Source organism: Lepidochelys olivacea (genome assembly GCF_965140295.1).
Source record: "Lepidochelys olivacea isolate rLepOli2 genome assembly, chromosome: 1".
NCBI lineage: Eukaryota > Metazoa > Chordata > Testudines > Cheloniidae > Lepidochelys > Lepidochelys olivacea.
Window position 1 is genome coordinate 4,340,027 of NC_140411.1, and position 15,368 is coordinate 4,355,394.

A 15,368-nucleotide genomic window follows, 5' to 3' on the forward strand; every position below is an offset into this window, starting at 1 on the left:
CTTGACTATGATCTAAATATTCTGGTGCCATCTGTAAATGTTGGCAATGCACTGCTCACCCCGTTTATAACTATAATATATATATATAAACTATAAAACATTTACTATACTAATTGTTATAAAGAAGGTAACCCCTCTCATTCTGCTCTTCTCCCTTCACAGGCAGCTTGACCTTTTATGAACCCGATCAACGCATCAACCACCTCATGGCAGCTTTCAACCTCACCCCTTCTGACTCTTCAATATTCATCCTAGCGGGCATCCCTGGCCTGGAAGCTGCTCACATCTGGATGTCCCTCCCTTTTTTTACCTTTTACATTATCTGCCTGTTGGGAAATTTCATGGTTCTATTTGTTGTAGGCAAAGAGCAGACCCTGCACAAGCCAATGTACCTGCTGATCTGCATGCTGGCGCTCACAGACATTGGCATGTCTACCTCTGTAGTGCCTAAAGCACTGCTTATATTTTGGTTCAATTTGAAAGGAATTACAATGGATGGCTGTCTCACCCAGTTGTTCTTCCTTCACGCAATTGCTGTTATGCACTCAGCCATTCTTGTGACAATGGCTTTTGATCGCTACATTGCCATATGTGATCCTCTGAGATACGCCACCATCCTTACCAATTCACGAATAGCTAAGATAGGACTTGTGGGTTTGACAAGAGCTGTTCTCTTCATCCTGCCTGAGCCCCTGTTCTTGAGGAAGCTGCCATTCTGTGCCAGCCATATTGTCCCCCACACGTACTGTACGCACATGACTGTGGCAAAGATGTCGTGTGGGGACATCACAGTCAACAGGACGTACAGCTCAGTGACAGCGTTTGTAGTCATCGGGTTAGACCTGACGCTTATTGCCTTATCCTACGGTCTGATTGTCAGGGCCATCCTCAGAATCTCCTCCAAGAAAGCCCACCTGAAAGCCCTCAAAACCTGCACAGCACACATCTGTGTGATGGTGATGTCTTATACTCCCTCCCTCTTCTCCACTCTGACACAGCGGTTTGGTCAGGACATTGCTCCCCATGTTCACATCATCTTGGCCAACTTCTATTTCTTCATCCCCCCCATGCTCAACCCTATCATTTACGGGGTCAAAACCAAAGAGCTTCGTGACAAAGTGGGCAAATACACCTGCAGAATGTGATCACTAGGTGCCACTGACTTTAAACCTGCATGACAAAAGGAGGAAGGATATCTCCTCATCAGTTAAGGGTAATATGTTCCAGTTTGGTTGAGATCAACATTGTGGGAGTTCACAGTCTGAGAACTTCCTCACACCTATCTTATATCTCCATGATCAAGCACTGTTTTGTCCATTGCTAAGTTCCCTCTCTCTGACCATCACCTGATTCCTTTCAGCATCACCCATCAGCCCCCGCTCCACACACCCTGCTACTTGGCCTTTCCATGACTTCCAGATCACTAAAAGATACTGAAACTTTCTTACACACGGTGGCTTTCCATTAGTCCCTGTGTGAACAGGGCTCTGGATCAGTTCTGGCAAACAGAAGCTATGTTTTCTGATAGCCAAAGTCAAAGAAAAAAACTACAAGGCTGAACTTCTTTATCATACGTGCACAAAATGTACCTAATTTTTCCATATCCAATCCTTCAGGAAGCCTGGATGATAAACCAATTGTTTAATTTGGGAAGTGCTAATACAAGAATCTGCTGCACGAATTGAGAACATTCTACTGGAGTTTGTTGTTGAGAGTTTTGAAACTGTGTTTTTGAGAACGGGACTGCTGTGTTAAACTATGATATCGCCTTTGAGACAAATAACTTAGAATCATAGAATCATAGAATATTAGGGTTGGAGGAGACCTCAGAAGGCCATCTACTGCAACCCTCTGCTGAAAGCAAGACCAACCCCAACTAAACCATTCCCAAATCTTACCCAACTAAATCAAAACGCACCACCTTGCACAGATGATTTTGGAGTTGCTTTTCAGATGGAATTTTTACAATACACACTGGCCATTTCTGTGGTCAAAGAAACCAAAAATAGGTGTTGAGATTTCATGATGGAGTTTGTGGAACAGGACAAGCGAGTTATGCAGCTCTGAGTTGAAGATCTTGAACACACGGATGCCACTGAGGAGAAAGACTTTAGTGAACTTGGCTTGTTTTCTCTTTCTTTGCTGTCACAACCTTTTGGCAGTGGGGAAGCAGAAAGATTGTTTTCTCAGATGAACTCCATAGTGGGGTGGTTGCCCCACTCCTGAAGAACAGGAGATAAAAGCAGCCCTGGAGACAGCTGTGGCTGAGGAAAAGCAGTTAGAACACCTGAGTAAGTAGCTGACCACAGGTGTGGCCAGCTCAATCAGGGCCCAGCTGTCCCTAATAAGAGGGCTGTGGGCCAGAAGCTGAGGAGTCTCTCTCTAGCAGTGGAGAGAGAAGGACCTATCTGCCTGGGAGCAGTGTACCAGAGGTAGAGAAGTGCTGGAGAAAGGCAAGAAGAGCTGGGAAGCTCCAGCCTGGCATCTCCCCAGGCTGCATGCCTTTTGCAAGGCCTAAAGCGCTGCAGGGAAAGGCAGCAGGCCCAAAACCTCCTTGCCAGTGATGGGTGGTTTACAGACTGCGGTCTGCCCCATTGAGCGGGGGCTAGATGGTGAGTGGCAGTAGCCACTGAGGCCAGGTGGGAATAGAGGGTTGGGGGTTCCCCTGGGCAAGGAGAACCAGAGTGTGGGGGCAGTGCCAGGGGGCAGCGCCCCAAGGTAAAGTGCTACCAGGGTCTGGGAGGGATATGGGAGCCTGAGGCAGGCGAACCACTGGCAGGAGGCACTCCATATACCGGAGAGATAATTCCCAGGATGACCAGCAGGAGTCTCGGCACTGCTGAGTCCTCAACTTCGCTACAAACCAGATAAAAAGAAAAGTTCACAACAAGATGCAAAAGGAACTTTAAAAAACATTCTTCATGTCAGGGCGTAGATGCAATAGTACAAAATCTGTTGTGAAGAGTTTACATCAATGAAAGAAATGATTGCACGTGTCACTACTGATGTATAACTAGCAGGAGAAATATTCTACTTCTGACGAAGACGGCAGAGATGAAATGTTGCCTGTTGGAGGCTAACAGAAACAAACTAATTCAACTCAAAATATGGACATTGGCGACCATGATTCAATGCCTTAGAAATAAATAATCTCGTACTGTTACGGTTACAATACTCTCGTACGTATTGTTGTTTTTGCACTACATAAGTTTTGGGCTACATCTCGGTTATTTTTAACACTGTCATTCACCATTTTTGGTTTCAAACATCTCAGTCAGGAGACAAGTACCAGTACTAGGGTTTTGAATGATAATTTGATTTTCATCTCACTTTGTTGCTAATGTGAGTGAACTCCTGCTGGGGCTTGTGGGGATTTTTGGTTGTTTGTTTGTTTTTTGAAAATCAGATCTCTACTATCTATGAAAGAAAAAATTCATTTGCTACTTGATGTATAGACTACTGTGTTAATATAAAAAACCACCCCTTTGTTTCAGTAAATAGATTGGGCTTCTTTAGGGTTAGTTTTTAAGTGAGTTTGGGCCATTAATGCAGTAGAAATCTGGCAACCACAAGCCCAGAGATATGCCAGAGGCAGCAGAGGAGCACTGAGGCAGAGGTGGGGGGCTGAAGCAGACCAGAGGCAGGAGCTGGGGCAGCACAGGAGTAGCTTCCTGTGGGGAATCAGGGCTGAGCTACAGCACGCAGCTGCGGGGCCAGAGTCAGGACAGTGGGTGTCGGCCCTGGCACAAGTAACACAGCAGCCGAGGGTGATGAGTGGGTGGGGGAAGCAAGGTGGGGCCTTCGGAAGAGGGCCCAGCACAGGGAGAGATTGCTAGACAGGAGTGCTTTGAAGGCTGGACTCAGAGAGGGGGCTGTGAACCCGATGCAGGGGGAGGGTGATGCTGTGGGGAAGGTGCCTGCCACCTAGACCTTTAGGGCCTCTGGCCACCCACAGAGCAAGTGTTTTACCCATGGTATCAGCACAGCACATCCAGGGCTGGGAGAGAGGCCTGGGATGTGTGAGAAACAGACTGAACTTTTCTTGCATCCCAGAGATGTGTGGTTTTGATGTTTCCCGTGCCCATAGAGTGAGATCCTTGTTTCCCTGAACATTTTCCATTTGTTCCTTATTTTTCTTACCATTGCTGTTTAATAAATGAATGTCATGAAGTGATCAGCAGGTCAGGGAAGTGCTGGTGCAGAGAGAGTGCCCCAGAGTGTGGGCCCCCTAGCCCTTTATAGAATCATAGAATCTCATGGTTGGAATGGACCTCAGGAGGTCATCTAGTCCAACCCCCTGCCCAGAGCAGGACCAACCCCAACTACATCATCCCAGCCAGGGCTTTGTCAAGCCTGACCTTAAAAACTTCTAAGGAAGGGGATTCCACCACCTCCCTAGGTAACCCATTCCAGTGTTTCACCACCCTCCTAGTGAAAAAGTTTTTCCTAATATCCAACCTAAACCTCCCCCACTGCAACTTGAGACCATTACTCCTTGTCCTGTCATCTGCTATCACTGAGAATAGTCTAGATCCATCCTCTTTGGATCCACCTTTCAGGTAGTTAAAAGCAGCTATCAAATCCCCCCTCACTCTTCTCTTCTGTAGACTAAACAATCCCAGTTCCCTCAGCCTCTCCTCATAAGTCATGTGTCCAGACCCCTAATCATTTCTGTTGCCCTTCGCTGGACGCTCTCCAATTTCTCCACTTCTTTCTTGTAGTGTGGGGCCCAAAACTGGTCATAATACTCCAGATGAGGCCTCACCAATGTCGAATAGAGGGGAAAGATCACGTCCCTCGATCTGCTGGCAATGCCCCTACTTATACACCCCAAAATGCCATTGGCCTTCTTGGCAACAAGGCACACTGTTGACTCATATCCAGCTTTTCATCCACTGTCACCCCTAGGTCCTTCTCTGCAGAACTGCTGCCTAGCCATTTGGTCCCTAGTCTGTAGCGGTGCATGGGATTCTTCCGTCCTAAGTGCAGGACTCTGCACTTGTCCTTGTTGAACCTCATCAGATTTCTTTTGGCCCCAATCCTCCAATTTGTCTAGGTCCCTCTGTATCCTATCCCTACCCTCCAGCGTATCTACCATTCCTCCCAGTTTAGTGTCTTCCGCAAACTTGCTGAGGGTGCAATCCACACCATCCTCCAGATCATTAATGAAGATATTGAACAAAACCAGACCCAGGACCGACCCTTGGGGCACTCCGCTAGATACAGGCTTCCAACTAGACATGGAGCCATTGATCACTACCCACTGAGCCCGACAATCTAGCCAACTTTCTACCCACCTTCTAGTGCATCCATCCAGCCCATACTTCTTTAACTTGCTAACAAGAATACTGTGGGAGACTGTGTCAAAAGCTTTGCTAAATTCGAGGAATAACACATCCACTGCTTTCCCTTCATCCACAGAACCAGTTATCTCGGCATAGAAGGCCATTAAATTAGTCAGGCATGACTTTCACCTTGGTGAATCCATGCTGGCTATTCCTGATCACTTTCCTCTCATCTAAGTGCTTCAGAATTGATTCCTTGAGGACCTGCTCCTTGATTTTTCTGGGGACTGAGGTAAGGCTGACCTGCCCGTAGTTCCCAGGATCATTCTTCTTCCCCTTTTTAAAGATGGGCACTACTTTAGCCTTTTTCCAGTCTTCCGGGACTTCCCCCGATCGCCATGAGTTTTTAAAGATAATGGCTAATGGCTCTGAAATCACATCCGCCAATTCCTTTAGCACTCTCGGATGCAACGCATCCGGCCCCATGGACTTGTGTACGTCCAGTTTTTCTAAATAGTCCCAAACCACTTCTTCCTTCACAGAGGGCTGGCTACCTCCTCCTCATGCTGTGCTGCCCAGTGCAGTCCTAAGAGATCACAGTGAGACTGGGGGTCAAACGCAATGTGTGTCATGGACAGTCCAGGTGAAGACCCAGGGTGACGTCCTAAAGGGGGCACTGTTTGATACCTCCCACCTGATCTGATCCGCCAACCAAGAGCCAGCTGGGCTTACAGAGGCAGGCAGGCAGGCAGCCAGACAATAGACATGCAGCACTGGAAATAGTGAACCCATGCGGCAGCTTGAGCAGGCAGACACTCATCCAGGTAACTCCTCCAATGGAAGCAGGGGTGCACAGGGCTCCCAACTCTCCCAGGACAGAGGGCCCACTGCATTACAGTCATGCCTGGAGTGGGGCTGGGCTGGAAGAGGCTCCCAATCAGATCTCTTGGATGGGTGGCTGAGGTTGGTGGGGGGAAGGATGAGGGGTGCACGTTCCAGCAGGTCTATGTGTCCTAGCGAGCACTTGGAGCCTCCCGGCTATCTAGGTTGCAGTGGGGTTGGGCCTGCACTATTGTCCCCTAAGAGCCCCACACTTGCCCAGGAAAGGGCTTGCTCTTTCTCCCCGGCAGTGATGGTAGGTAGGGGAGCACACACCTGGCTCCATACAGGTTAGCACCTGTGATAAATGACGGGGGGAGGGTAGCTCCCTTTTATGATCACCCAACCATTCAGTTAGCTACAGAATCCTCCTTAGCAGCTGTACCCTGATTGCCTTGCCTGTAAAGAGTTAAAAAGTCTCACCGCTATGAAGTGAGTGGGCACCTGGCCAAAAGAGCCAATGGGAAGGCCAGAACTTTTTTTAAAATTGTGAATCCCCCCCCCTCGCTTTGTCTGATTATTGTTCTCTCGGCTAGAAAGAAACAGGCAGCAGCTACACTGTAAGAGACTTGAGGCCAGGTATGAAAAATCATCAGTATCATACCTAGAAAATACTCATTTAAAACCACAGATATGTAAGTAGATAAGGAAATGTCTAAGCCCTGGTCTACACTAGGACTTTAGGTCGAATTTAGCAACGTTAAATTGATTTAAACCTGCACCCGTCCACACAGTGAAGCCCTTTATTTCGACTTAAAGGGCTCTTAAAATCGATTTCCTTACTCCACCCCTGACAAGTGGATTAGCGCTTAAATCGACGTTCCCGACTCGAATTTGGGGTACTGTGGACACAATTCGATGGTATTGGCCTCCGGGAGCTATCCCAGAGTGCTCCATTCTGACCGCTCTGGACAGCACTCTCAACTCAGATGCACTGGCCAGGTAGACAGGAAAAGAACCGCAAACTTTTGAATCTCATTTCCTGTTTGGCCAGCGTGGCAAGCTGCAGGTGACCATGCAGAGCTCATCAGCACAGGTGACCATGATGGAGTCCAAGAATCGCAGAAGAGCTCCAGCATGGACCGAACGGGAGGTATGGGATCGGATCGCTGTTTGGGGAGAGGAATCCGTGCTATCAGAACTCGGTTCCAGTTTTCGAAATGCCAAAACCTTTGTGAAAATCTCCCAGGGCGTGAGGGACAGAGGCCATAACAGGGACCCGAAGCAGTGCCGCGTGAAACTGAAGGAGCTGAGGCAAGCCTACCAGAAAACCAGAGAGGCGAACAGCCGCTCCGGGTCAGAGCCCCAAACATGCCGCTTCTATGATGAGCTGCATGCCATTTTAGGGGGTTCAGCCACCATTACCCCAGCCGTGTTGTTTGACTCCTTCAATGGAGATGGAGGCAATACGGAAGCAGGTTTTGGGGACGAAGAAGATGATGATGAGGAGGAGGTTGTAGATAGCTCACAGCAAGCAAGCGGAGAAACCGGTTTTCCCGACAGCCAGGAACTGTTTCTCACCCTAGACCTGGAGCCAGTACCCACCGAACCCACCCAAGGCTGCCTCCTGGACCCAGCAGGCGGAGAAGGGACCTCTGCTGAGTGTACCTTTTAAAATGCTATACATGGTTTAAAAGCAAGCATGTGAAAGGATTACTTTGCCCTGGCATTTGCGGTTCTCCTAGATGTAGTCCTAAAGCCTTTGCAAAAGGTTTCTGGGGAGGGCAGCCTTATTTTGTCCTTCATGGTAGGACACTTTACCACTCCAGGCCAGTAACACGTACTCGGGAATCACTGTAGAACAAAGCATTGCAGTGTATGTTTGCTGGCATTCAACCAAAATCCGTTCTTTATCTCTCTGTGTTATCCTCAGGAGAGTGAGATATAATTCATGGTCACCTGGTTGAAATAGAGCGCTTTTCTTCAGGGACACTCAGAGGTGCCCATTCCTGCTGGGCTGTTTGCCTGTGGCTGAACAGAAATGTTCCCCGCTGTTAGCCACAGGGAGGGGGGAAGGTTGAGGGGGTAGTCACGCGGTGGGAGGAGGCAAAATGCGACCTTGTAACGAAAGCACATGTGCTATGTATGTAATGTTAACAGCAAGGTTTACCCTGAAAGAGTGTAGTGACTGTTTTATAAAATGTGTCTTTTTAAACACCGCTGTCCCTTTTTTTTTTCTCCACCAGCTGCATGTGTTTCAATGATCACAGGATCTTCTCCTTCCCAGAGGCTAGTGAAGCTTAGAAAGAAAAAAAAACGCACTTGCGATGAAATGTTCTCCGAGCTCATGCTGTCCTCCCACACTGACAGAGCACAGACGAATGCGTGGAGGCAAATAATGTCAGAGTGCAGGAAAGCACAAAATGACCGGGAGGAGAGGTGGAGGGCTGAAGAGAGTAAGTGGCGGGCTGAAGAGAGTAAGTGGCGGGCTGAAGACAGGGCTGAAGCTCAAATGTGGCGGCAGCGTGATGAGAGGAGGCAGGATTCAATGCTGAGGCTGCTGCAGGACCAAACCAGAATGCTCCAGTGTATGGTTGAGCTGCAGCAAAGGCAGCTGGAGCACAGACTGCCACTGCTGCCCCTCTGTAACCAACCGCCCTCCTCCCCAAGTTCCATCGCCTCCACACCCAGACGCCCAAGAACGCGGTGGAGGGGCCTCCGGCCAACCAGCCACTCCACCAAAGAGGATTGCCCAAAAAAAAGAAGGCTGTCATTCAATAAATTTTAAAGTTGTAAACTTTTAAAGTGCTGTGCTTAAAGTGCTGTGTGGCATTTTCCTTCCCTCCTCCACCACCCCTCCTGGGATACCTTGGTAGTCATCTCCCTATTTGTGTGATGAATGAATAACGAATGCATGACTGTGAAGCAGCAATGACTTTATTGCCTCTGCAAGCGGTGATTAAATGGAGGAGGGGAGGGTGGTTAGCTTACAGGGAAGTAGAGTGAACCAAGGGGCGGGGGGTTTCATCAAGGAGAAACAAACAGAACTTTCACACCGTAGCCTGGCCAGTCATGAAACTGGTTTTCAAAGCTTCTCTGATGCGTACCGCGCCCTCCTGTGCTCTTCTAACCACCCTGGTGTCTGGCTGCGCGTAACCAGCAGCTAGGCGATTTGCCTCAGCCTCCCACCCCGCCATAAACGTCTCCCCCTTACTCTCACAGATATTGTAGAGCACACAGCAAGCAGTAATAACAGTGGGAATATTGGTTTCGCTGAGGTCTAAGCGAGTCAGTAAACTGCGCCAGCGCGCCTTTAAACGTCCAAATGCACATTCTACCACCATTCTGCACTTGCTCAGCCTGTAGTTGAACAGCTCCTGACAACTCTCCAGGCTGCCTGTGTACGGCTTCATGAGCCATGGCATTAAGGGGTAGGCTGGGTCCCCAAGGATACATATAGGCATTTCAACATTCCCAACAGTTATTTTCTGGTCTGGGAATAAAGTCCCTTCCTGCAGCTTTTGAAACAGACCAGAGTTCCTGAAGATGCGAGCGTCATGCACCTTTCCCGGCCATCCCACATTGATGTTGGTGAAACGTCCCTTGTGATCCACCAGAGCTTGCAGCACTATCGAAAAGTACCCCTTGCGGTTTATGTACTCAGCGGCTTGGTGCTCCGGTGCCAAGATAGGGATATGGGTTCCGTCTATGGCCCCCCCACAGTTAGGGAATCCCATTGCAGCAAAGCCATCCACTATGACCTGCACATTTCCCAGGGTCACTACCCTTGATATCAGCAGATCTTTGATTGCGTGGGCTACTTGCATCACAGCAGCCCCAACAGTAGATTTGCCCACTCCAAATTGATTCCCAACTGACCGGTAGCTGTCTGGCGTTGCAAGCTTCCACAGGGCTATCGGCACTCGCTTCTCAACTGTGAGGGCTGCTCTCATCCTGGTATTCATGCGCTTCAGGGCAGGGGAAAGCAAGTCACAAAGTTCCATGAAAGTGCCCTTACGCATGCGAAAGTTTCGCAGCCACTGGGAATCGTCCCAGACCTGCAACACTATGCGGTCCCACCAGTCTGTGCTTGTTTCCCGAGCCCAGAATCGGCGTTCCACAGCATGAACCTGCCCCATTAGCACCATGATGCATGCATTGTCAGGGCCCATGCTTTCAGAGAAATCTGTGTCCATGTCCTGATCACTCACGGGACCGCGCTGACGTCGCCTCCTCGCCCGGTATCGCGTTGCCATGTTCTGGTGCTGCATATACTGCTGGATAATGCGTGTGGTGGTTGATGTGCTCCTAATTGCCAAAATGAGCTCAGCGGCCTCCATGCTTGCCTTGGTATGGCGTCCGCACAGAAAAAAGGCGCGGAACGATTGTCTGCCGTTGCTCTGACGGAGGGAGGGGCGACTGACGACACGGCTTACAGGGTTGGCTTCAGGGAGCTAAAATCAACAAAGGGTGTGCCTGTACATCAAGGAGTATTTCAGGCAGGACTGCACGGAGGGTTCCACTAAGAAATGGTGCACCAAAGTTATCGTTGTTATTGGAACAAGGAGGTTAGCCTGGCCTCTGATTGATACATGGCTAGATTTACCTCGCTGCGCCTTCTCTGTGAGTGACTGCAGTGTGATCTAGACAGAGGAGGAGGAAAATGAGTACAAAACAAATCTGGTCTATTTCTTGTTCTGACCCACTCCATCTATCTTTTACATCTTTGGCTGGCAGCAGATGGTGCAGAAGGACTGCATGCCATCCACATCTCATGGCTGCTTGGCAGAAGATCATAGAATCATAGAATCATAGAATATCAGGGTTGGAAGGGACCCCAGAAGGTCATCTAGTCCAACCCCCTGCTCAAAGCAGGACCAATTCCCAGTTAAATCATCCCAGCCAGGGCTTTGTCAAGCCTGACCTTAAAAACCTCTAAGGAAGGAGATTCTACCACCTCCCTAGGTAACGCATTCCAGTGTTTCACCACCCTCTTAGTGAAAAAGTTTTTCCTAATATCCAATCTAAACCTCCCCCACTGCAACTTGAGACCATTACTCCTCGTTCTGTCATCTGCTACCATTGAGAACAGTCTAGAGCCATCCTCTTTGGAACCCCCTTTCAGGTAGTTGAAAGCAGCTATCAAATCCCCCCTCATTCTTCTCTTCTGCAGGCTAAACAATCCCAATTCCCTCAGCCTCTCCTCATAACTCATGTGTTCCAGTCCCCTAATCATTTTTGTTGCCCTTCGCTGGACTCTCTCCAATTTATCCACATCCTTCTTGAAGTGTGGGGCCCAAAACTGGACACAGTACTCCAGAGGAGGCCTCACCAATGTCGAATAGAGGGGAACGATCACGTCCCTCGATCTGCTCGCTATGCCCCTATTTATACATCCCAAAATGCCATTGGCCTTCTTGGCAACAAGGGCACACTGCTGACTCATATCCAGCTTCTCGTCCACTGTCACCCCTAGGTCCTTTTCTGCAGAACTGCTGCCTAGCCATTCGGTCCCTAGTCTGTAGCTGTGCATTGGGTTCTTCCGTCCTAAGTGCAGGACCCTGCACTTATCCTTATTGAACCTCATCAGATTCCTTTTGGCCCAATCTTCCAATTGGTCTAGGTCCTTCTGTATCCTATCCCTCCCCTCCAGCGTATCTACCACTCCTCCCAGTTTAGTATCATCCGCAAATTTGCTGAGAGTGCAATCCACACCATCCTCCAGATCATTTATGAAGATATTGAATAAAACCGGCCCCAGGACCGACCCTTGGGGCACTCCACTTGATACCGGCTGCCAACTAGACATGGAGCCATTGATCACTACCCGTTGAGCCCGACAATTTAGCCAGCTTTCTACCCACCTTATAGTGCATTCATCCAGCCCATACTTCCTTAACTTGCTGACAAGAATACTATGGGAGACCGTGTCAAAAGCTTTGCTAAAGTCAAGATACAATACATCCACTGCTTTCCCTTCATCCACAGAACCAGTAATCTCATCATAAAAGGCGATTAGATTAGTCAGGCATGACCTTCCCTTGGTGAATCCATGCTGGCTGTTCCTGATCACTTTCCTCTCATGCAAGTGCTTCAGGATTGATTCTTTGAGGACCTGCTCCATGATTTTTCCAGGGACTGAGGTGAGGCTGACTGGCCTGTAGTTCCCAGGATCTTCCTTCTTCCTATTTTTAAAGATTGGCACTACATTAGCCTTTTTCCAGTCATCCGGGACTTCCCCGGTTCGCCACGAGTTTTCAAACTCAGTACAGTACGACTGCTAGCCATCTTCATCTCTTGCCTGCCTGGCATAAGATGGTACAATACGACTGCTAGCAATCCTCATCTCTTGCCTGCCTGGCAGAAGATGGTACAGTACGACTGCTAGCAGTCCGTATCGCCTGCCCGCTCACCATAAGACGGTTCAATAGGACTGCAGGACTAAAGAGAATGACCTGGTCAAGTCACTCCAAATTTAGTCCCTGCGCCCATGTCTGCCCAGGCGCTCCCAGCCGACGTGGCCAGGAGCACCTCGGACACAACGAGGACGACTACCAATCGTATTGCACCGTCTGCTGCCAGAAGGCAATGGGTTGCTGCTACTGTGCAGCAAAGCCGTACCGCGTCTGCCAGCACCCAGGAGACATAGGGTGACGGTTACCTGAGCTGGCTCCATGCTTGCCGTGGTATGGTGTCTGCACAGGTAACTCATGAAAAAAGGCGTGAAACGATTGTCTGCCCTCGCTTTCACGGAGGGAGGGAGGGAACGGGGGCCTGACGACACGTACCCAGAACCACCCGCGACAATGTTTTAGCCCCATCAGAGTGCTCCATTGTGAGTGCTCTGGACAGCACTCTCAGATGCCCGATTGTTTGCCATTGCTCTGACGCTGGGAGGGGCGCTTACAGGGTTGGCTTCAGGGAGCTAAAATCAACAAAGGGGGTGGCTTTACATCAAGGAGTATTTCAGGCAGGACTTCACGGAGGGTTCCATTAAGAAATGGTGCACCTAAGTGATTCTTCTTATTGGAACAAGGAGGTTAGCCTGGCCTCTGATTGATACATGGCTAGATTTACCTCGCTGCACCTTCTCTGTAAGTGACTGCAGTGTGATCTAGAAGAATGAGTCCCCTAGACAGGGGAGGGGGGGAAGCAAATCTGGTCTATTTCTTGTTTTGATCCACTCCATCTATCTTTTACATCTTTGGCTGGCAGCAGACGGTACAGAAGGACTGCATGCCATCCACATCTCATGGCTGCTCGGCAGAAGATGGTACAGTACGACTGCTAGCAGTCCGTATCGCCTGCCCGCTCACCATAAGACGGTTCAATAGGACTGACTGCAGGACTAAAGAGAATGACCTGCTCAAGTCACTCCAAATTTAGTCCCTGCGCCCATGTCTGCCCAGGCGCTCCTGATCAACCTCACAGAGGCGACCAGGAGCACCTCAGACATGACGATGACGGCTACCAGTCGTACTGTACCGTCTGCTGCCACAAGGCAAGGGGTTGCTGCTACTGTGTAGCAATGCCGTACCGCGTCTGCCAGCATCCAGGAGACATAGGGTGACGGTTACCTGAGCGGGCTCCATGCTTGCCGTGGTATGGCGTCTGCACAGGTAACTCAGGAAAAAAGGCGCGAAATGATTGTCTGCCCTTGCTTTCACGGGGGGAGGGAGGGTGGGAACGGGGGCCTGATGATATGTACCCAGAACCACCCGCGACAATGTTTTAGCCCCATCAGTCATTGGGATATCAACCCAGAATTCCAATGGACAGCGGAGACTGCGGGAACTGTGGGATAGCTACCCACAGTGCAACGCTCCGGAAGTCGACGCTTGCCTCGGTACTGTGGAAGCGCTCCGCCGAGTTAATGCACTTAATGCACTTAGAGCATTTTCTGTGGGGACACACACACTCGAATATATAAAACCGATTTAAAAAAAAAAACGACTTCTATAAATTCGACCTAATTTCGTAGTGTAGACATACCCTAAGAAGATGCAATTAGGTTTATCACTTTTTATTTCTTTATGGCTTGTGGATTCCTCTTTGCTAAACCCAGGTGTTTTTGTTTTCCTTGGTAACCTTTAAGCTGGACCTCAAGAAAGCTATTCTCGGTGTTTCACCACCCTCCTAGTGAAATAGTGTTTCCTAATATCCAACCTTAACCTTCCCCACTGCAACTTGAGACCATTACTCCTCATCTGCCACCACAGAGAACAGTCTAGATCCATCCTCTTTGGAACCCCCCTTTCAGGTAGTTGAAAGCAGCTATCAAATCCCCCCTCATTCTTCTCTTCCGCAGACTAAACAATCCCAATTCCCTCAGCCTCTCCTCATAAGTCATGTGCTCCAGTCCCCTAATCATTTTTGTTGCTCTCTGCTGGACTCTTTCCCATTTTTCCACATCCTTCTTGTAGTGTGGGGCCCAAAACTGGACACAGTACTGCAGATGAAGCCTCACCACTGAGGAATAGAGGGGAAAGATCCCGTCCCTCGATCTGCTCGCTATGCCCCTACTTATACATCCCGAAATGCCATTGGCCTTCTTGGCAACAAGGGCACACTGCTGAGTCATATCCAGCTTCTCGTCCACTGTCACCCCTAGGTCCGTTTCTGCAGAACTGCTGCCGAGCCATTCAGTCCCTAGCTGTGGCGGTGCATGGGATTCTTCTGTCCTAAGTGCAGGACTCTGCACTTGTCCTTGTTGAACCTCATCAGATTTCTTTTGGCCCAATCCTCCAATTCTTCTAGGCCACTCTGCACCCCATCCCAACCCTCCAGCGTATCTACCTCACCCACGAGCTTAGTGTCATCTGTGAACTTGCAGAGGGTGCAATCCATCCCATCATCCAGATCATTAATAAAGATGTTGAACAAAAATGGACTGACCCCTTGGGCACTACGCTTGATACCGGCTGCCAACTAGACATCGAGCCTTTGATCACTACCCTTTGAGCCTGATAATCTAGCCAGGTTTCTATCTACCTTATAGTCCATTCATCTAATCCATACCTCTTTAACTTGTATTGGTAGTATTTGTATGTGTAGAGGCTTGTAGGGGCTTTGTGCTGGGAGAGAAGCTGAGCCCTGATTAGGGGGCGGGGCTTCACTGACTAGGGGTCCTATAAAGGTAGCAGCCAGTCAGGCAGCAGCACAGACAGCTGCAGCAGCACAGGAGCTAGCAAACAGAGCTGTAAACAGGGGAGTTTGAGTGGGAGTTTGTCTTTTGGTGCTTGTGTGGGGTTTGGTTTTGCTGTG

The 15,368-nt window shown here is 49.3% G+C and overlaps 1 protein-coding gene across 1 annotated transcript; it reads left to right on the plus strand.

Annotated features, from left to right (window-relative positions):
- Positions 1-206: 206 nt before the first annotated feature.
- Positions 207-1,145, plus strand: LOC311515961 (olfactory receptor 52P1-like; the record flags this gene model as incomplete). Its single annotated transcript, XM_084619515.1, has 1 exon — positions 207-1,145. The coding sequence occupies one exon, from the start codon at positions 207-209 to the stop codon at positions 1,143-1,145; it is 939 nt and encodes a 312-aa protein (XP_084475641.1).
- Positions 1,146-15,368: the final 14,223 nt, after the last annotated feature.